Below are 22145 nucleotides of genomic sequence, written 5' to 3' on the forward strand. Positions count from 1 at the left end.
ACTCCTTGGGACATCTTCCTGATGTGAAATGTGCTATATAAATGAAAATTGTTGTTGTTGTTGCAGTTAAGTAAGTAAAACGCCCAACATATAAAACCAAACAGGTAAACAAGTCTTCTCCCCCTTGTGTTTTCTCTCTAGTGTGAGCAATCTTGTCTCATCCCACTCAGCAACTTGCTCTCCAAACTCTTTAACTTATTCTTATTTTTGGCCGAGTGCTTGGCTGCATTGGGTGTGTCCTCCGGTTGGAATTAGTTAAGCAGGGTTCTTCCCTCCAGGGACCTACTTTGTGCAGAACAAGAATCCAGTGGAAGTGTGTATCAAAGAGGCGTAGAACACTCCTGTGTAAGGGGTAGCAGTGCAATGGAGAAGCCATTGCAAGTGGCGATTGGGGTGAGGGAATGTGATGAGAGGCTAGCTGGTGCGGATTAGAGTGAAATCTCAACAGGTTGTCTACTCAATCTGAATTGTATGGAATGTGGAGCTTAGTGTCACTGCTTTAAAATAGAGTCAGATGGTGCTAAAGGCAGAGTCAGTGGATTTCATTGAAATGACATTGAAGAGGCCTTGGGTGGTGCTAAGGAGTTTAACATCTTGTTATGATCTATCATGTGCAGCACCTGTTGTCTGCACAGAAGTCATCCTCTGGGGACCTTGGAACAACGATAACCGATATCATTCACCGGGATCAAAGGCAGAGCAGTAGGATGTCTCATGCATACTATCAGCGCCTTGGGACGTCCTCCTGACGTGAAAGGCGCTTTATAAATGGAATCTTGTTGTTGAATCTTGTTGTATCACTGGCGTAATCGAAGCACTCAGAGTGAAAAGTAACTCAGAGTAAATGAAGGAAATCTCAACATATCTATTCAACTTTTCATTCCATATTAATCCCCTGTAGAGATATTAGTCGTCACAGCTTCAGCTCAGTAAACATTGCGTTTCACAAAGTATTTCATCGTTACTAACTGAGGTATATCATTTCTATGATCATTAGAAATATTACGTTTGTGCCCATCCTCTAAATCCACGCTCACGCTATAAATTAACGAACCAGTTTGCAACCACACCATGCCTTCTTAGTAGCATTTTTTCGACTTGGATCTTTTCAAACTTCTGTAACTAAATAAAATTTAATTTGGTAAGTATTTTAGATCTGCTCCAGTGGATTTCCTGGTTTGCTCCAGTCCAGATTTCGATTTCTGATTACAGGCTCAGGTTTTTGAATCATGCTTCAGTTCTCGTTTCCCCAATCTCCTCTTTTAATTTTATTGGTCTGCTCCAGCTCTCGTCTTGCGTAGTCTGCTCTTTCAGTCCTGTCCTCCAATATTTTTCACCTCCAGGTTTTAGATTTTTTTTTGAAATATGTACGTGAAAGAAAATTGCACCTGACAAGTCCATCTTGTGATTCGCAATCACACACTTCACGTCCTACATACAACCTCCTGACTTTTCAGGGCCAAATTCGGATGCTTTTTGCACCCGTTATAAATGAAAATGTAATAAATGCAAGTTGTTGTCGTAGGGATGGTTTAAATGTCTCGTCTAATAGCGAGACGATTTGCGTTTCTATTAGACGGCACTGTGTGACTTCCTTTCTTACTTCCTATTTTTTTTTGTGAGTGCTTCCTTGTGGTCGGGGTGGTGCTACATGACATTTCGATGCTCTTTTCGTTATTGTTGAAAAGTTTACATTTGGCGTCGCTTTGGATCCTGAATTCCTTGAGTGAAACCTCCTTCGGTGCAGCCGCTTTGCCGCGCCGATCAGTCCGAGGCCCGGTTTTCCTATCTTGGCTCCTTGTCCCACATTTCCTTGTCCCCGATCCTGCATCCGAATCCGTGGGTCGAGCTCGGCTCCCGATTTCCCTGGAATCCAGGTTCCAGTCCGATCCTCACTCCGGGTTCCAGTCCTCACTCCCGGCTCGAGTCCGCGATCTGATCCAGTCCGGGTTTTCGCGGCGCCGCCGCTGTAATCTGCGGTTCTTTGTGTCGAGCGGAGCCGCGTTGCTGTCATCCGCTCCAGTGCAGCAACAGGGCCGCGCGCGCGCGTTTGTGTGTGTGTGTGTGTTGTTGGTAAACGAGTGATCAGGGCCGCCATGTCGAGCAGCTGCGATCGCGGCTTCTCCAGCGAAGAGCTGCTTTCTCTGCGCTTCCCGCTCCACCGAGCCTGCAGGGACGGCGACCTGCTCCTCCTGCGCTCGCTCCTGGCGTTGCCCGCCACCGCCGATCTGACCCTGGAGGACAACTTCTACGGTTGGACCCCCCTGCACTGGGCCGCGCACTTCGGAAAGGTAACGTTAAGACGACAACCCGCCCAGACGGTAATTAACGAATCAATGGGGGGGGAGACGGACGGACGGACCCGGAGGGGGCGATTTAGTCCGATCCGGCTCGCGCCATTTTAAATCGGATTCATTAACTGCCGCCAAACCCCGCGCGCGATAACGGCGGGTCCGTCACACCCCACCCCTCCCCCCCCCTCCCCACCCCACCCCGGGGAGAGCGTCACTGAGGATCTGTCGCCCCCCGAGATCGTCACAGAGGGTCCGCTGAACCCCCCCCCCCCCCCTGAGAGGCACAGAGGGTCCGTCAACCCCGGGGAGAGCGTCACAGAGGGTCCTTCAGACCCCCCCCCCCGGGAGAGCGTCACAGAGGGTCCTTCAGCCCCCCCCCCCCCCCCCGGGAGAGCGTCACAGAGGGTCTGATACCCCCCCCCCGAGAGTCACAGAGTGTCCGTTACCCCCCCCCCCCGAGAGTCACAGAGGGTCCGTTCCCCCCGAGAGTCACAGAGGGTCCGTTCCTCCCGAGAGTCACAGAGGGTCCGCCCCCCCCGAGAGTCACAGAGTGTCCGCCGCCCGAGAGTCACAGAGTGTCCGCCCCCCCCCCGAGAGTCACAGAGGGTCCGCCCCCCCCCGAGAGTCACAGAGGGTCCGCCCCCCCCCCCGAGAGTCACAGAGGGTCCGCCCCCCCCGAGAGTCACAGAGTGTCCGCCGCCCCCCCGCCCCGAGAGTCACAGAGGGTCCGCCCCCCCCGAGAGTCACAGAGTGTCCGCCCCCCCCGAGAGTCACAGAGTGTCCGCCCCCCCCCCCCCCGCCGCCCCCCCCCGAGAGTCACAGAGGGTCCGCCCCCCCGCCCCGAGAGTCACAGCGGGTCCGTCCCCCCGAGAGTCACAGAGGGTCCGCCCCCCCCGAGAGTCACAGAGTGTCCGCCCCCCCCCCCCCGAGAGTCACAGAGGGTCCGCCCCCCCCCCCGAGAGTCACAGAGTGTCCGCCCCCCCCCGAGAGTCACAGAGGGTCCGCCCCCCCCGCCCCGAGAGTCACAGCGGGTCCGTCCCCCCGAGAGTCACAGAGGGTCCGTTCCCCCCGAGAGTCGCAGGGGGTCCGTCAACCCCCCACCACCGCCGCCGGCGGCAGAGAGTCACAATGCCGTCGGTGGTGATTGAATATTTTTAAAAATATAAGTCCAGCCCCGGGGGCCGCCGGTCTGCTCTTTACGCCTTTTTTTTTGTTTATAAAAACGCCGCCAGTGTTGTGGAGAGATTTATGTCAGCGATGGGAGGAGCTGTGCGGTTTCGGTGTTTGGACTCGGGGGTTTCTGCGCTCTCCTGGCAATGTGCTTTGTGTTTGGGTTCCTCCCCAACCAGCGCACAGCTTCCTCAGCCATTGGTTGTGTCCACCCAATGGCAAACCAGGCGGGGAGTGGAGGAGAACAAGATCCACACCGACATCAAGGCTGCAAACCAGAGAGAGAGAGAGAAGGGAATGAGCAAACTGCAAAGCAGCTGTAACATAAAATATACAGAATATACAAAATATACAGTCAATTCACTTTACAATACATTCTGTGAAGTGCTTTCAGATGTCTTGAAGATGTGATAAGGCATATCATAGGCAAGGATTATTGTTATTATTATTATTATAACCGTCAGTGAGAGAGAAGAGGGGCGTGAGCCAACTGCAAACCAGGTGTGGTTAGGTATGTGACCAGGTTTGGATTCGATTTTGCGATAACCCGTTAGGGTTCTCTATTTTGTTTCCAGAAAGGTGGCTTTGTGAATGCTTCAGCAAGTGGGTTTGCTGGCAAGAGTATTCCAATAATTTGCAGTCTATGCCACACTTAATGCATTCTCTAATTGATTTGAAACTTGCCGGCACATCACATACATTGAGTAAATAATAGTAAAAATATTCACCTTCATGGCCTCTTTCCAGAGCTTTCTTTCAAATGATTGCTTCACAGGTTGTATAAACTGCATTCACTCACTTTGATTCTCCCTGCATTAATCCTTTTTTAGAATTCCGAAATGTAGTTGTACACACAGTCAATTTTTATCTAGGTTAAATCGCTGTAGATAACTTACTGTTAGACTTTATAACTGACTGCTCTTGCCTCTTTAAGTACTAATTGTTCATTGTGTTGGTAAATTCACATTCAGTTTAATTTATGAAATTTGAAATCCTGGAAGTTTTCCATACTTGGAGCCTAAGGTTTAAAAGATAAAATTTGTCCAGTGATATGAATGATATAGGAAAATATTTTTAATGTATTTCTTAATATATAGTTGATAGGATTCAGAAGATATAATTCAGAGTCTTAACCTGTAACTAATAGCTCATCTGGTGGCTGGGGAAGTTTAGAGTTAACATTGTAATGGCTATTTGTACGATGAAATTGCAAGTCAATGTTAGAACTTTGACTAATTTATTGCAACAATCTTAGTACTCTATTCAGTCAATGCCTGATAATAACAACAACAAGATTACATTTGTATAGCACCTTTCACGTTGGGAGGATGTCCCATAACAGATAACAGCTTGGCTCAGTTGGTGACAATCTTTTCTCTTGGGTGAGAATGTATCATGTTGAGATTTTGAACTTAGTCTGCTGATTCTTTCATACAGTGCTAGAGAAATGCTACATTAGCAGAGGTGCTGTTTCAAACAATGCCTCGTCCCCCCAACGTGAAAGGCACTGTACAAATGTAATCTTGTTATTGTTGTTCATGTTGGGAGGATGTTCCAAGGCGCTGGACAATCAGTGTTTTGGACCCAAGCTGAGGGTTGGGATCAAAGGAGGATGGAGGGCAGAGGGGGAATGAGGGTGACTGAAGGCACGGTTGAAGAGGACGGTCTTGAGACAGGTCTTAAAGGAGGCAGGGGAGTGGGCGAGGCGGAGAGACTGGGATGGAATTCTAGAGGGTGGGGGCAGAGTGGCTGAAGACCCATCTGCCAATAATGGGGTGGGCGAGGTTGGGGACGTGAAGCAGGCTGGAGCCCGCTGAGCGGAGGGAGCGGGCAGGTTGTTAGGGGGTGAGGAGGTTGCAGAGGTAGGAGGAAGTAAGACCATGGAGAATTTTGAAGGTGGGGACCAGGATCTTGAACTGTATTCTCTGTGTGATGGGAAGCCAGTGGAGTCGAGCGAGGATGGGGTGATAGGGTCACAGAGCCTGGTGAAGGAGAGAACGTAGGCTGCAGAGTTCTGGTTGATCTGTAGTCCATGGAAGGAGGAGTTCGGGAGACCAACAAGCAGGGAGTTTGCGTAGTCGAACCTGGATGTTATGAATGCGTGTATGAGAGTCTCGGCAGCCTGCGGTGTGAAACAGTGGCGGAGCCAGGCAATGTTGCGGAGGTGGAGGAAGACAGAGGAGGTCATACCACGGGTTAAAGATTTTACTCTAGTGTAGTGACTTTGTGGGCATTTACATAGCACCTTTCACCTCAGTGTCTCAAGGCGCTGGACTATCATTGTTGTACTAAATCAATGGATTATTGTAAACATGAAAGCTTACTGCTTTACCCAATTCTGACGTACCTTATATTGTATATATTATAAACTGTTTGCATTTACTGTTTGCACTGTAAACTGTGAGTTTCATTTAATTTCTAATCACCAGTTGTTTCTTATTGAAGTTGCCAAACATGGAAATTCGCGGTCTGATCCAAATTCTGTCGGCAAAATTCCTTTTACGAGATGAGGGTGTGTACACTAATGTAGCTGCCAGTTTATGACACATCATTTACAGTATGCTTTCATATTGAACTTTTAAGAACATCTGGTTAGATTAGTTTCAAAAATGCTCTTTTGAAGTGTTATCCGGAGTAAATACAAATAGTGGAAGTAGTTAACAAATTCAAAATACTGCAGATGCTGGAAATCTGAAACAAAAACAGAAGTCGCTGGGAACACTCAGCTGGTCAGGCAGCATCTATGGAGAAAGGAAAGTGAGTCAACGTTTGTTATTTAAACCAATGTACCTGTAAGTACTTGCTTGCTTAGATTCTTTACTGGCATACATGAACTTGTTTTAGAAACCTTAAAGTTGAAGTCTTTGCTTTCAAACAAACATAAAAAGTCTTGAATAAATTTTTAAAAAATTACTCAATACAAATTGGTGACTTTGTGTGTGATTATAATCCTTGCCTTATTTAACATAGGACATTGTTGCGTTGAAATGTCTCAAAAACCTTCTGAGTTTTTCCGTAAAGTGTAGTTACTGTGTATTTGTAGGCAAATGTGGCACAATTTGCAGCCAAAGGTCTCACAAAGCCATGATGAGCTGTGTTGCCTTCCAGGAAGCTCACAGGGAGATCCTGGTACCCATCACCCAACTGGTGAGAGCTCAAATCCTCTCTTGGTGGGTATTAAATGACCAACTGGTGATTATCTTCCTGGGGGGTTGGGGGGAGATAAGCAGAATCTCCTTGAAGCTGAACTGGCTCCAAGGTGACGTGTTTGGCAACTAAGTGATTCAAGCCTTTGGTGGTCTTGGTAGTCCTATTCCTGAGCTTAGTGGATCTGTGGTACTCCGTTTATGACAGTCCAGCCAGCCTGCCTCATCAGTAGGACTTGGAGTACAGACCAGTCACTGGTTGCTTCTGATTGCCTGTGTAATACCAGGATGTAGTAAATATTTAAACCAGTTTTCTAAATGAATGCTTCCTTTGAAGCTATATCTTATATTGTAGCATTCCAAAAGTTACCTGGACTAATAGTTGTTTGATAATGTAAGATAAGAAGGAATATCAGAATTGTACCTGGCTTAATAAATAACTCCTTTCTCTTTCCTCAAACAATTTCTGAAAGGAGTGTAGTTTTCAATGTACACATATTGAAAAGTGAATGTATTAAATAGTTCAAAGTACCATAATGTGCACTTTGGGGTCCTTAATACCTATGCCTACATTTCTGTAATTTCAACACATAGTGTAGTGAGTCCACTTTGGAAGAGAGAATGCATTCTTAATTGTCAAAAATATTTTTTTTAAATAAATTTTATTAGCTGGAATAGCTATCTCTTTTGCACAGCAAAGGTTTTATGGCTGACCAAAGAAAATATAGACAAGACAAAAACTTTTGAGCTAGCCTGTTCAAATTAAAGATGTGGTTTGTAACATGTAGTCGCTTTCACAGCCTGTTGCCAGGGAGCGATCTCCTTGCCCGAGTCGATTATTTTATAATTTCAACAATGTCCACTTATTTGGTGAGTAACAGTTGGTGGTTATTAACATATCCATTTCTTTATTGATTTTTAAATAAGTTCTCTTGCAGAAAAGCTTCAGGTGATGGCTTCACGATACGCACCTCTATCAAAATTCTGCTACCCCATTTTGTTCAACCTGCTACTAAATTGAATATTTGTTAGGAAGGTCAAACTCATGTTTTGAGAAGGCTGGAATACTGCAATGGTTGAGAGATTTACTTGACTTACTCAGAAGTAATGGAGTCCTGTAGCTCAGTGGTTAGAGCACTCGCTTTGCAAGTGAGAGACCTGAGTTCAATTCCAGGCAGAGGGCGAAACCTTGGGCAAGTTTCCTTACGACACACAGAGCCTAATAATAATCCCTCCAAAACCCAAAACAATAATAAATTAGTCATTTTCAATCTATGACTGTTTGTGGGACATTGCTGTGCGCAATTGGCTGCCGTGTTCGCCCACAAATATACAGTCAATTCACTTTACAATGTGTTCTGTGAAGCACTTTGGGACGTCCTCCCGACGTGAAAAGCGCTATATCAAATGCAAGGATTATTATTATTCACTTTAAACCTAAATCAAGCAATTTTAGTTCAGTAACATATTTGACAAACTAATTTCACCATAACATGATTCCATTATCCTGCTGTATATAATACATTAAACAGTTTGCAGTGCTCCGGTGTTCTTTTAAATAGGAGGAAAATTTGTATTTGAGATTCTAGACTAAACTGACAGTTATCCTCAATATGTAGTACAGTATAATCATACGCTTCATAACAAGTGTGTGCAAGTTTTTTTCATAACAAAGTGGAACTTATTATCTGGTGTGACTAACATAACATGTAGGAGCAGAAGTAGGCCATTCGGCCCTTTGAGCCTGCCCCGCCATTCAATCATGCCCGATCTTCTAATCTAACTCCATCTAATAACCTAATCCTGCCTTATCCCCATATCCCTTAATCCCTTTTGCAATAAGAAATCTATCTATCTCGGTCTTGAATATGTTCAAGGACTGAGCGTCAACAGCCCTTTGGTGTAGTGAGTTCCATACGTTCACCACCCTTTGAGTGAAAAAGTTCTTCCTCAACTCAGTGCGAAAGGGCTGGCCTCTGATTTTAAGGTTGTGACCCCTGGTTTTAGTTTCTCCAACCAGGGGAAACAATCTCCCACTATCTACTCTATCATGCCCTTTGATGCTCTTATAGGTTTCTATAAGATCCCCTCTAATTCTTCTATATTCCAGAGAATATGGGCCCAAATTGGACCTCGTAACTCATCCCCTTCATCCCTGGTACTAACCTAGTAAATCTACGCTGCACCCCCTCCAAGGGAAGTACATCCTTCCTTAAATAAGGAGACCAAAACTGTACACAGTATTCCAGGTGTGGTCTCACCAGGGCACTATACCGTTGCAGCAACACTTCCCTACTCTTATACTCTAATCCTTTCATAATGAATGCTAACATACCGTTCGCCTTCCTAATTGCTGCTGCACCTGCAGACTAACTTTCTGTGATTGGTGTACAAGGACACCCAAGTCCCTCTGGACGCTAACACATTCCAATCTCTCTCCTTCTAAAAAATAACCCGCTCTACTGTTTTTGCTACCTAGGTGGATGACTTCGCACTTCCCTACATTATACTTCATCTGCCACCTACCTGCCCAATCACCTAACCTATCTATGTCTCGCTGCATTTTTTTAATGTCGTCCTCTGTGTTGACACTTCCTCCTAGTTTTGTGTCATCCGCGAATTTAGATATATTAACTTCGATGTCCTCATCTAGATCGTTGATGTAGATGGTAAATAGCTGAGGCCCAAGGACTGATCCTTGTGGCACTCCACTAGTCACATCCCGCCAATCTGAAAAGGACCCGTTTATCCCTACTCTTTGTTTCCTACCCGTTAACCATTCCCCAATCCACGTTAATATGCTCCCCCCAATTCCATGGGCCCTTATCTTTTGGACTAACCTTTTATGCGGCACCTTATCGAATGCCTTCTGGAAGTCCAAATAGACCACATCCACTGATTCACCCTTATCTAGTTTACTGGAAATGTCCTCAAAAAACTCTATGAGATTTGTCAAACATGACTTCCCTTTTGTAAAGCCATGTTGACTTGGCCTAATTATATTGTGCTCCCCTAAATACCGCACTACCACATCCTTAATCAATGATTCTAAAATTTTTCCTATCACTGATGTGAGACTAACTGGCCTATAGTTCCCCATCTTTTCCTTTCCACCTTTTTTAAATAGTGGTGTGACATTTGCAATCTTTCAATCCATGGGGACTGTTCCAGAATCCAAGGAATTTTGGAAGATCAGACACAAGGCCTCCACTATCTCTTAAGCTATCTCTTTTAAACCCCTGGGATGCAAGCCATCCGGACCAGGGGATTTGTCATTTTTTAGTGCTAACAGTTTTGCTAGCACCAATTCTCTACTAATGAAAATTTCCCTAAGTTGCTCCCTGTCCTTATCCTCTTGGTGCATCTCTATTGTTGGCAGACTTGTTGTGTCTTCTAGGGTGAAGACAGATGCAAAGTACCCATTTCCATGTCCTTATCCCCCATTACAACTTCTCCCGTCTCTGACTCACGTTCATGATCTTTTATCTCCATATGTGTCTATCTATGCCATTCTCTTCAGTCAAAATAATGTTCTACTCTGCTTCTATTTTCACTTTCTTTCCTGTTTGACCAAATGACAGTTAAATCCTTATCATAGTCTATGCTGGAAACTTCAGAGATGAAAATCCTGGCTGAATTACATCATATTTATTGTGTTAATCTAAATGAGAATAGAACGATTTATTTAAAGACTAATAAAGTAATGATTAGGTTATTAATCATTAGTTGCTACTCACCAGATAAGTAGATATTGTTGAAATTGTAAAATAATTTGATATCTCAAATATATTATTTAGTGGATTTTTAACTCAAAAATGCATCTCTTTGTCTTTTGAGTTAGTGGTAAATGAATTATTGCCAACTTACTCATGCACATCATATTTTGTCATCTACAAATGCAGTGAAATAAGGTTAGTTGAATGTTTTAATGTAACAAAATAAAATCCTGATGTTTAGCTGTATTTCATTTGTTTATTCCAGTTCATACTCTTTATTAGGAAGGGGTCAAATTACAGTGTAGATTACATAGATATTAGCACAGTGATTTCCAACATTGAATTGACTTCCATGCTTGATCCAGTACACTTAAAAGGTTTTAAAACTGATTTCAAGACATCTGTATTGGCTGTTACAGTGTTAGCTTCTCTGAATCTTGTGAACAGTTCTAATTGTGCTGATGAACCACATTGCCTTAAATACAAATCCAGACACAGTTTGCCATTTAGAATTCTGCATTCTGTTTAATTTATAACCTCTTGATGGGCATGTTTATGTTTAGTTAACATCCTTAAGAAGTCCTGTCTATAAATCTGATACCCATACTTGTGCTTTGACAACTAAAAATAAATTTTTTAAAAATTATTTGAAGTAATGTTTTTCACTTTTTGAATGTAACAAGCTGCATTGTCTAATTGTTAATATTGAAAGCTCCCAACATCTTTTGTAGGTCTGGTGTGATTTGTATGAAAAGAGAGATCATTCAGTGCATGGTAAAATAATAATGTTCTGTTTTATTTTGTAGCTGGAGTGTACAATGCAGCTGGTGCATGCAGGAGCTGGAGTAAACACTACTACAACACGGTTTGCTCAGACCCCAACCCACATTGCAGCTTTTGGAGGACACCCTCAGAGCTTGCTCTGGCTGATTCAAGCAGGAGCAGATTATAATATACAGGTAATCTTAAAGGTGAAGGGAATCTACAGTTAACCTAGGTTATGATTATTCTCAATAAACACACTTGAATACAATTATCTTCAGAGACCATTGATTTGTAGTAGTTGTAGTTATCAGTTTTAAGAATAACCTGTCAGTAATAGTTGAATGCTAGTGGATAACATGTCTATAAAGGCTTCTGTAGGGGGTGGTTGTAGACTGGAGACTATTTAGTTCCCATCGAGGAATGTTTGACAGAATAGGAGAGTAACATAAAGAGAAGTGTGCAAGACAGTAGAAACATATTTCCCATAAATTGTTGTTTAACTCTACAAATTAATGGAATCAACCATTGGGGAAATAAATGAAGCACTGAATTGATTGAAGTTAAGAGCTGTAAATAAATCAAATGCATTTCTTCTATAGGTTTTGAAAAATGTCTTTTTACTAACGGTTATAGTTGTCATGGGTTCTTGAGGACAATAGTATATTGATTAACAACAACTTGCATTTATGTAACGGTCATCACACATGTAGTGTCTAGGACTGCTTTAACGAAGGGATCATTTTACAGAATAGGGGAATGCCTTTTGCTAAATAACTGTTATATCTGTTACATAGTTTTGAAACCCATTATCAAACTTTTATATACTCTTAATGGAAATAGTCTTCTTTTGATAACTAGCTGAAAGTATTCTTCAATCTAACCAAAGACTTGGTAAAAAGTGTAAATTCCTATTAACTACAATGAAAATTGATAGTTTCCCATTTGCATCTGTGTTCCTTTTGAAAATAGATGGGCTTGATGCGTGCCAATTTACAGTAATTCGATAACTAAATGTTTTGTGTTTTTTCATCATTCTTTTGGGAAACTGCTTTCTTAGCTGTTATGTTAGAACGATTGATATCTATTGGAGAGTACAAACAGTACAAATCGTCTATCCTAGCAGTCAGTTGATGGATATTTGAGATCTGTGGGGCTAAATCTGTCATGGGGCTGACACTTCTCACATACCTGTAAATCATTAATTTACAAAATCTAAAATTATTCATACTGGATTATCTGTCCACTGTAATTGCTATCAAAACTTCTTATCTTGGATTTACTACCATGTCAGCTTTAAGACAGCTGATGATATTGAAGAATTTGACAGATGAAATTGATCATTGGTTAGTTATTTTGTTTGAATATGATTCAATTCCATAACAGACCTGATTGTTTTTAAATTAATTGAGCAGTAAATGTAGAAATAAGCACTGGACTCTGAATGTTTGCTAACTCTGATAGCTAATGTGGTGAAGGCTTTGTGTGAGTACAGCTAAGAAGGGTCTCAGAATCCCAGCTGGGGTAGCAGTTGGAGCACTGTGGGACCCTAGCTTCCTTTGACTAGCAGGGGGAAGATTAACCAAAGTTCTTGATTATTAATGATCTGAATTTGCAGACCTAGTGTAAAGTAGTTACATTTGCAGATGACAGCAAATTGTGTTGGGGAAAATGGTAATCAGAAGAAGTAGCAAAGTTCTTGCAAAGAGAGCTTGAGAGGGTATGCACATGGGCTGATAATTCCCAAATGATGTTCAAGACACACAACTGAAAACTAATGCATATAAGAATAGGAAGCACATGTATGCATGTGGGATGGGGTAGGAGATATCAAGAGGGAAGCTGAATGAGAGCTTTGGATGGATGTTAGTTGACTCATTGCTCACTATGGCCAAAACACTTAGGCAGCAATAAATAAGACAAATAGGATATTGGGCTATATTGCCTAATTGGTTGAGTTCAGATACCCAGCAATGATACGCAAGCTGCTTAGTGCTCTGGTCAGGCTGCACCTGGAGTATTGCACGTTGTTTCAGTGCCTTTCACGTCCTCCTGACGTGAAAGGCGCTGTACAAATGTAATTTGTTGTAATCGCTTCAACATAGAGGGCTGCCCAAGCCCTAGAGGCAGCACAGAGAACAATGGGGATGATCCCCCAGGTGGTGGAATGAACTATGAGCCACGATTAGACAGGTTCTTCAATCTTGAAAAGGTGGCTTAGAGATATTTAAGATTTCAAATGGGATTGAGAAATAAACCCAGAACAATACTTTCACATGCACCAAGGCAGCAGAAAAAGAGGTGACAGATTTAGACAATTTTAGGACAGACATCAAGAGCTATTTCTTTACCCAGAAGGTAATTAAGAACTGGAACAGGTTACTAAGAAGGGTGATTGAGGCCAGGATTTTGGATGTATTTTAAAAAGCAGCTTGTTGCCGTGACAAGAGGACAGTAAGGTGGATATTCTGGAAGGATGAGATCAAATAAGCTGAATGGCCTCTTCTTCCAAATCTTGCTTGTGATCTTGTGATTATCAGTTGATCACCTGGCACATGAGGAAAAGGATGTGGTAATCTCCATGGTCAACCAGTCTGCAAATACTACTATCAAGGCCAGTATTATGGACAATGGCCACTGGGGGTGGTAGAATGTGCCCTTAGACCTACATGCTGTTGAGAATCAGATTTTACTGTAAAACGGGGGTGGGGAATTGTAAATGCATGTAAATACTGTTTGTTTGGATTCCTAAATGACACTCTTGTTTACACTACTGTACATTGTTCAGTTTAAGCATGAGAAGAGAATATCACTGAATTGTAGGTCCCCATTTTTAATTGAATACATCAGAGTTGGAAATACATTGCATATTATAGGAATAATTGTACCTGTACTACAAAAACAAAATATTTTCTAGTACAGAAAGCACATGCTAATTTCAACAAAAGCGTCATAAAATATTCATGCATTCTGAAATTCTTTATTTAATTCTAGGTAAAAAGAGGATTGAAGGCTAAATTATTTAATAGAATAAATACATGTAGAACTTACTTGTGCATTACTTCCTTACTTCTCAATAAATACAATAGCCCTACATTTTGTCAATGTTATATAATAAACCTTGCATTTGTTATAGCACCTTATGATGTCTACAAGACATCTCAAAGTGCTTCACAGAATATACTGTAAAATAAATTGACTGTATATTTTTGGGCAAAACGCAGCAGCCAGTTGCACACAGCAGTATTCCACAAATAGTCGTGGATTGAGTGGCCAAATTATTATTGTTTTGAAGGGATTATTCCCCCTGGTGGATCGATTTTCCGGGCGTAATAATCTGTTCAAAACAAAAATAATAATTTGGCCACTCAATCCTCGACTGTTTGTGGAACACTGCCGAATTCCTCCTTACAGCTAGGTAACCAGGTGTGTGGAGTAAGAAAACTTGCCCAAAATTTTGCCCTGCCCGGGAATTGAACCCAGGTCCTCTTGCTTGCGAGGCGAATGCTCTAACCATTACGCTGCAGGACTCCAAATGTTTCAAATGCCTATTTTTAAGGAAATGACCATTTAAAGTAAGACTTGTACTCTGCCGCTTTTCCTGGGAAATTTGCATAACCTAATTCAATCAGATTGTAAAATGCTTTTCACAGTGCCTGGATTAACTATAAATCCTTCAATCACATGGCTATTTATACTTTGTATAATTTCAGTTCCTTGTCTCTCTTTTGCCATTTTTAAGTTTTGAAATCTGTTTTCCTTGGCAAATTACCGATTCCAGCTCTTAGTGAGATGTAGAACAGTGCTCCTTTCATGTATATTTTAGCTTTAGTTGCTAAATATTTTTTCCTAGCAGTAAAACCATTTGGCAATACTGTGTTTTGTTTGTGTTCATCAAGGCAAGGAACACTATTCCTATTTCAGGCATCAAGTACTCATAGCTACAGATTAAAGCTCTTTCTGCCCCAGCTATGTATCTTACCTCCATTCTCAGAATACTCTTACTGCATCATTGTTGTGCTTGCCTTTTGCACAGGTGTATTTGTGGATCTCTGAATGGGACTGAAGTTAGTGTCAAAGTGGATAATTTTGTTCTGTTGTTTCACTATTACAAATAACTGTTCTAAACCAGCCCAAATGTGTTCAGCATAGAACCCTTACATCCAGCAGAGAGATACAACATTCGTTGACTCAGTCTGGCTGAGTTTGAACCTAAAGTGTCAAAGATAAAAGGATAGTTTGCTAAATCACAGCAACATCTTATCACTTACAATATAATGTAGTCTGAGCCATTTAGAATCTAAAGTTATAATGTTATATACAGATCTTTTGTACTTTCGGCATTGTTGAATGTTTTCTTAAATGACTTTCTGTGCCATCTTAGAAATAAATGAACCAAATAAAACATTGGGTTAGTAAATTAACACAATGCATCATAAATTGATGAAACATGGATTATTTCCCTTATGATTCTCTTCACAGTGAGTTCCCAGTCACAGCAGCAATGCTATGGAGAAATAGAACAAGCAAATGGTGTGTGGTATGGATAAATCTGAGAAGCTAAAGTAATATTTTCTTAAGATGAGATTTTTTTAAACAATTATTCTGTTTACATGCCAAATTGTGCTCTTTATTAATCTAAAATGGCATTATATTAGAAAGCTATGTTCCTCCAGGTATTTTGCTTCTAAGGGCAATAAACAGAAGGTAAAACGATTTAACATGTTGACCTTGCTGTATAAGATAGTCTATATATTCAGTAACATCAAACGAGGTGTTCATATATATTAATTCAAAAGGGGGTAAAGTTTGGGGAAGAAGAAGAACAAATGGGTGGGATCACAAATATCTGTGTTGTTGCATCAAGATCTTACATTTAATTTTGTTCCACAGTAGTGGTCCTCTGCATTTACACAAAGATTGATTTAAGAGATTTATTTTGCAGTATAGAAAAATATAATTAAAATACTGATGATGACTAGCTGGGAAGAAGCTTTCCTAAAGTTTGTACACGTTTTGAAACCCAAGGTTTGACATAACTATGTGTCTCTCTCCCTTTCTTCCTCCCACAAAGAACCCATGGAAAATCTTAAGATCATGCACCAACACGCCAAAGGTGGATATGCAATCAAAACATTACTCCCACTTATAGCAGCACAAAGTTGTGGTTGATGCGAATGAGAGAAAAATATTGAAGAAACTACAATGGGCCATTATTTAGAGAAATGGGGAGTCATGGTGGGATGAGGTGATGTGCTGCTACAGCAGGTACTTTTTTAAAACCTGGCCTACTGTGAGTGAGTTTTTCTTGGTTTTATTACCCATGTACTGAGGAAAATAAGTTAAATAAAAGTTTAACTCTGAGAAGACCAATCTTAGTCAAAACATGGTTTATACAACAGTTGTTTCCTTTGAGGGGGATATTATCTCAATTTGCATTCTTCTCTTAGAAGGCAGCCTCCATCTTTAGTTTTTTCCACAGATGAACTTGTTTTTGCAACAGCACCTTAATAGGAAGTGACATTCCACATGATGGCTGTAATGGCTACGTTGCCAAACAAAACAAAATCACCACCACCCAATAAATATTCTTGCATATTGGTGTTCTGTTCCAACTGCATGTGAATTGTGAATTGGATGGCTACAACAAGACGAGGTCAGTTTAGCAATCGACAACAAACCTGATCTCCTGTTTCAGTGTCCACTAATCTGGTTGTTTCTAGAGCTCCGTAGATCAGGAGTGCTGAGTGTGTATTTGGTTTTCCAAATATTTATCCTGTATGGGCATCCATGAGTTAGACATCTCCAGATGATTCTTAGAAAATTTTACTTTGGAACGGGAAGATTGAACAGTGTCATGGATACAGACATATTATGGGACCCATTGCTGGGTATTCATTCTTTGATTAATTCCTATAGCTCTCCGGCTGGGATGGTGTTCATATAATCTTTTTAAGCTTTAATTGGGTCTCACTTAGAGAATCAACACATTATCTTTTGGTAATGTTCATTATTATTCAAGTACAGAAAGTTCTTTACAGCTTTCTGTCTCTTTTTTCTACTCTTAAGCATGATAGAAATTCATACAAAATGCTTTAGGTTCTATATATTCTAAAAACAACATCTTTTGAAGAAGTGGGAACTATCTTACATGCTCAACAAACTCCGAAGAGATAGGAAACAATCTTTCAAGATTGTATTTTTCACCCATACAAATTTATGGTGATTTATTTACAAGCAGTGGAAACTTCTACAGCACAATTCAACTGACTCCCAGTGTCCTTACATTCCCAAGAACAAATGGTTTCCATTTTTATATTGCAACCTTTCTCATTTGTAATGGATAAACCCTTTCCAGGTAGAGGATGACTGCATGCAGTCCATTTGAAAAGTAGGCCTCCGAAAATGTACCAAATGCCTTATTAGCAAATTTGAGTAAAACGCCATAACTAGATTTCAATGCAGTACATTATGACCCAAACTGCCATCCTACGTTGATTGTCTTAATCAACCAAGGAAAGTCTCCATCTCAAGTCCTTCTGTTTACTTTTCAGATTTCTTCACAGGTATTGAAACCACACGACATTCTCTATACCCCCAACATCCATCTGGAGTCGACAGTATAATAGCCAACATATTGAATTTATCTCTACATAATTGGATGCTACTCACTCTGAATTGACAGCCTTCCTATTCCAGATTAATGGTGTTTTACAGATACAGCAAGAGGCTCCTAACATTGTTCCAGCAACCCAGACTTACCTCTTGGCCTTACTGGTGTTGGGAGAGAAAATACTATTTGTTTCTCCTGGAACCAAAATAAAGATGAAAATGAGATAGAAATAATCATGAAAGATATATTCAGCTTATCTGCACAGATGGATCATCCGAGCCACCTGAAGGCCAATATCTTGTATTCATCCTTGGTAGTTTCTCTGTGACAGTCGTTACATGACAGTCACCATTATGTGCACTTTCAAATTTGAATGGGGCATCTTCACCCACCAGAATATTTAAACCCAACTCATCAAAAATAGAGTCATTGCACTTGCTGATCTCTAATTTAGGGCATGTGTTTGTGATATCTTAAAAGAAGCATACATTCTACGTTCGTACAGATTATTAGTCATATGACCCTTAAGCCATACGAAAAACAAGGTCTTTTCCTTAGAACTATCGTATTATTTTAGGAGTAACAAAGAAATAAACAGTGAAGAATCGAATTAGATAGCATAAACAAGGATATATGCTACACCAATGTGATTCTGTTCCAAAAAGGACAAAACGAGGATGGCTGGTTATTGCATTGCATCTGGAGCATGATCCCATTTGAAGAGTCAAGACTATAAAGAAAATCTAAATTTTCTTTTGCATACTCTGTGTACCACTACACTTCTGACCTAAGAAATATTCTCATAATACCAGGAATGGGCTTCTGGTCGGATGAAGCATCTTCATTTTAATCCGATCTATCATCTTCTATCTTCTTCAACACACCAGTCCAAAATGTACTATTCAATTAAAAAGTAGGAAACTATTTAAATGTTAAATTTATTGGTCCTGTTGAATAACCTTTCTAAGGTTGGTCTTAAGATTTTTCCGAATTTGTTCAAAGATCATTAACTTACACTAGTTGTTTTCCTATTTAGTAAATGAATAACCAATCTGCCAGTATTTTTCTATCTTTGGATCATTTTCTTGGGACTAGGTTTTGAACAAAGTTTCGGATTTGTGAATTGGCTTTTCTGTCAATCTAAGGCTTGTTCGATATTCATCTAGAGGAACACACTTTGAAATTTCATTTTCAAAGATTCAGATGAGTAAAATGCGACGTGAGCAGTGAAATTCAAAATGTCATGAGAAACTTCAGATGAAATCCAAAAATACATTATGCAAGGTCCACGAATCCCTAATGGCTGGAGTTTGCCAAATGTTTTGGCTGCAATTAAGGCCGTAGTTTTCCAAGTGAAAACTTTGGGTCATGTGTCTTGTGATATCTTAAAAGAAGCTTACAAAAGATTGTTTTCTCTTCATGGAAGAGTCTTCTGTTAATGAAAAGTGAAAGGTGTCGTGGATGTATACAGGGCTTGTATTCGAATCTGGATAGTTTAGCCATCCTTAAAATGTCTTAATTGCATTGTCAATTCCAACAGTATGTTGAAAAAAACAATTCTGATGACTAAGTGATTTCTCTTTCTTTACAGGATTATGTGGGTGAAAGCCCTATCCATAAGGCAGCACGCTCTGGAAGTCTGGAATGTCTTAATGTCCTCGTGTCTCATGGGGCAAAAGCAGAGTAAGTGAACAGGACTTTTTTTNAATAATCAGAACAGTAATCTGTAATGTGATTGATATAAGAGCAGTATACAAATTAAAAACACATAAAATAGTTAATGGCATTATCTTAGTTAAGGAGCTGTATGCTTTAATTTTAGCCCAAGGCATTTCAACATTTAAATTATCACTGGAATGCTTACCTTTTTTCAGTAACTAGATATATTTTTAAGTAACTTTACCTATTTTTAAATATAAAAGAAATGGTTTAGTTCACCTTTTTATAACAACACTACACTTTGCATTTATATAGCGCCTCTCACGCAAGATAGCATCCCAGAGCGCTTGGCAGTGGCTGAGCACAACATCTGATTCCAAATAAATCCTCGTGAAATTAATGGGAAATGGGATAGATAAAAAGTACATTTTGTAAAATACCTTTTTAAAAGTTTTTTTTAAAAAAGTTAATTTATGGTCTGGGCATCGATTTACATTATTTAACGAGAATTATAGCATAAAGCTCCTTTAAGTAGAATTGAATATAAATGACTTGTTTGCCTTTTTTAAAAAAAACTGAACAGTTCAACATTCAAAAAATTATCATTTCAGACCCTATTTTTGCTTTGCCTTATTTGCTCATTAGTTATTTTATATAAAATTGGAGAAGATTGTTATGATTTTCTTTTGCCAAAAAATTTAAGCTAAAATTAACATTTGGATTTTAAAATCTTAATTTTTGCAATTTAACTGAAAAGTTTATAAAAAAAACATTTTCTACTGATTTCAAACACAAATTTTAAGAATAAGATATAACTTTAAATATGATTATTGTGGCAGACTGTAGGACTAGAATTAAATTGTGTAAAGTTTTCAAAAACCTACATACACTTTTAAGTAGCACTAAAACACATTACATTAAATTGAGTTAAAAGCTGCCCCACTTGTTTAATTCATACTTTTGTTGCACTACAGATATTGAACAGCTTGTTACCTTAGTAAAGTTAGGGAGATTCCTCTTATTTCAATAAACTCATCTACTGAAACTCTCTTCTGCTTTGGTTATAATGAATGTTCAGTGTGGTTTAACTGTGGTACAGTAGTTACAAATCAGATTCAGGGAGTCCCCTATTTCATCAAAAAATGCTGAATATTCATTATAACCACAGGAGGTAGAATGCAGCGGTGTGTGGGCCAGTGGAAAATCTTCAGCCCAGCAGTGCTTCTTATCAGCCTTGCTCATTCTATGAATGAAAGCTTTTCAAATGTTTTAATGCCCTTTCTAATCTAACTTGCTTCCATTAACCTATTAATTGCTACTAATCTGGTTTGTTTTGTTCTTGTTTCTCCTGTATTTTTTTGTTTTTTTTAATCTTGCATTTTTAGTCATATTCACTCTTCTCGTCAACCCCCTACCCCACCTCCAATTTCACTAACTTTGCTATTGAAACTAGGGAATTTATGTTATGGTCCCATTTATTCACATACACTTTGCTACCTCAGTATCCTAATTACTTCAACGAAATGTTTAAATGATTCATATTCTGAATCGTTCCAATATTTATTTTATTGCCTCAAATAATACAATACAATATAATTTACATTTATATAGCACCTTTTACATTGAGAAGATATCTCAAAGCACTCTGATAAACAATGTAGTTCAGAAAAATTATGTATTCCAAAACATTACCAAATTTAATTGATCACAAACAAACTTGCTAGGAATTGAGTCTAAGCATTCTGTGACCTTCTGACCCACCTCAAAGTTACTTTTATTGGAATGCCATATTTAAAACACATTCTCTGTTGAGAGCCCTGATTCCTTTTAATGTTAGATTACCTAAAAACAGTGGAGGAAAATTTGTAATGTTTCATGATTGATTCCATTGATTTATTGCTGGATTTCAGGTCTGAATGCTTCTGAGGCTTTGACACAATGTTTTGGTCCGTAGCAACTTTCAAAACTGTATTTTGATAAGGCTGACTTAGAGTGGGAGAAAATATATATATATTTTACTATCTCATCAGCTCCATCTGAAAATCCTTTACTTACAGAATACATGCTAAGTTGGAATCTTAATTTTTAGATGTGCAATTATGCCATTTTCCAGGAGTATAGCGATCTTTTCCCAGCTATTGCGTCGTCAGACTCCTCTGATATTGGTACAGTGGTTGGGCACAAAGAATGTCTGCATTCCCAATCACAGAGAATGATCAAATGATCAAAGATGTCCAAAGATCAAATATTCAGATATTGCTTGCTCTAGGTCAGCTTCTCCTGCTCTAGGTCAGCCCATATCAAAAATAGCATCTGAAATTTTTTCAAAAGGTCCTAAAGAGCAACCATTTTGCCTAGGCTGGGAGGCTGTGTGTTTAGACCTAAAATGACAAACAACAACAAATTACATTCGTACAGAAAATAGTCACCTTCAGTGGTGTCGGGAGGACATCCCAAGGCATTCAAATTAGTTTTCATAACTAAATTAATATATTAAATCTATTATGGCATATCACAATTGCCACTCCATATTTCTACATGTCAAAGCTCAGAAAGAAAGTCATAGGAATACTTTCTGTTTTTAAATACTACTCTTCACTCCTCCCTCCCCCCAAGCTCAATTAGGGAAGGGAATTAATACCTGGTAGAAAATATCATTGAATTTGGTATCCTACAAATACGGTAGTTTGGCCTTTCTTTCCTCAGCTTCTTCCCTTACATATTTAAAGAGGGGGCTCTGCTCACTTCAGTTAAGTTGAACCTTCAGGCTGGCTTGGGCAACCTG

General features: G+C 40.0%; 1 protein-coding gene across 2 annotated transcripts in view; it reads left to right on the top strand.

Annotated features, from left to right (window-relative positions):
* Positions 1–1844: 1844 nt before the first annotated feature.
* LOC103177549 (ankyrin repeat domain-containing protein 10) overlaps positions 1845–22145 on the top strand; it is a 50405-nt gene continuing 30104 nt past the window's right edge. For both annotated transcript variants that reach the window (XM_007891768.2, XM_007891769.2), the window contains exons 1-3: positions 1845–2291; positions 11133–11285; positions 19293–19384. In XM_007891768.2, the coding sequence (XP_007889959.1) occupies positions 2097–2291; positions 11133–11285; positions 19293–19384 (440 nt within the window). In that variant the 5' untranslated portion in view covers positions 1845–2096. The remainder of the gene's footprint in view (positions 2292–11132; positions 11286–19292; positions 19385–22145) is intronic.

Source organism: Callorhinchus milii, unplaced genomic scaffold, assembly GCF_018977255.1.
Source record: "Callorhinchus milii isolate IMCB2004 unplaced genomic scaffold, IMCB_Cmil_1.0 Scaffold4, whole genome shotgun sequence".
NCBI lineage: Eukaryota > Metazoa > Chordata > Chondrichthyes > Chimaeriformes > Callorhinchidae > Callorhinchus > Callorhinchus milii.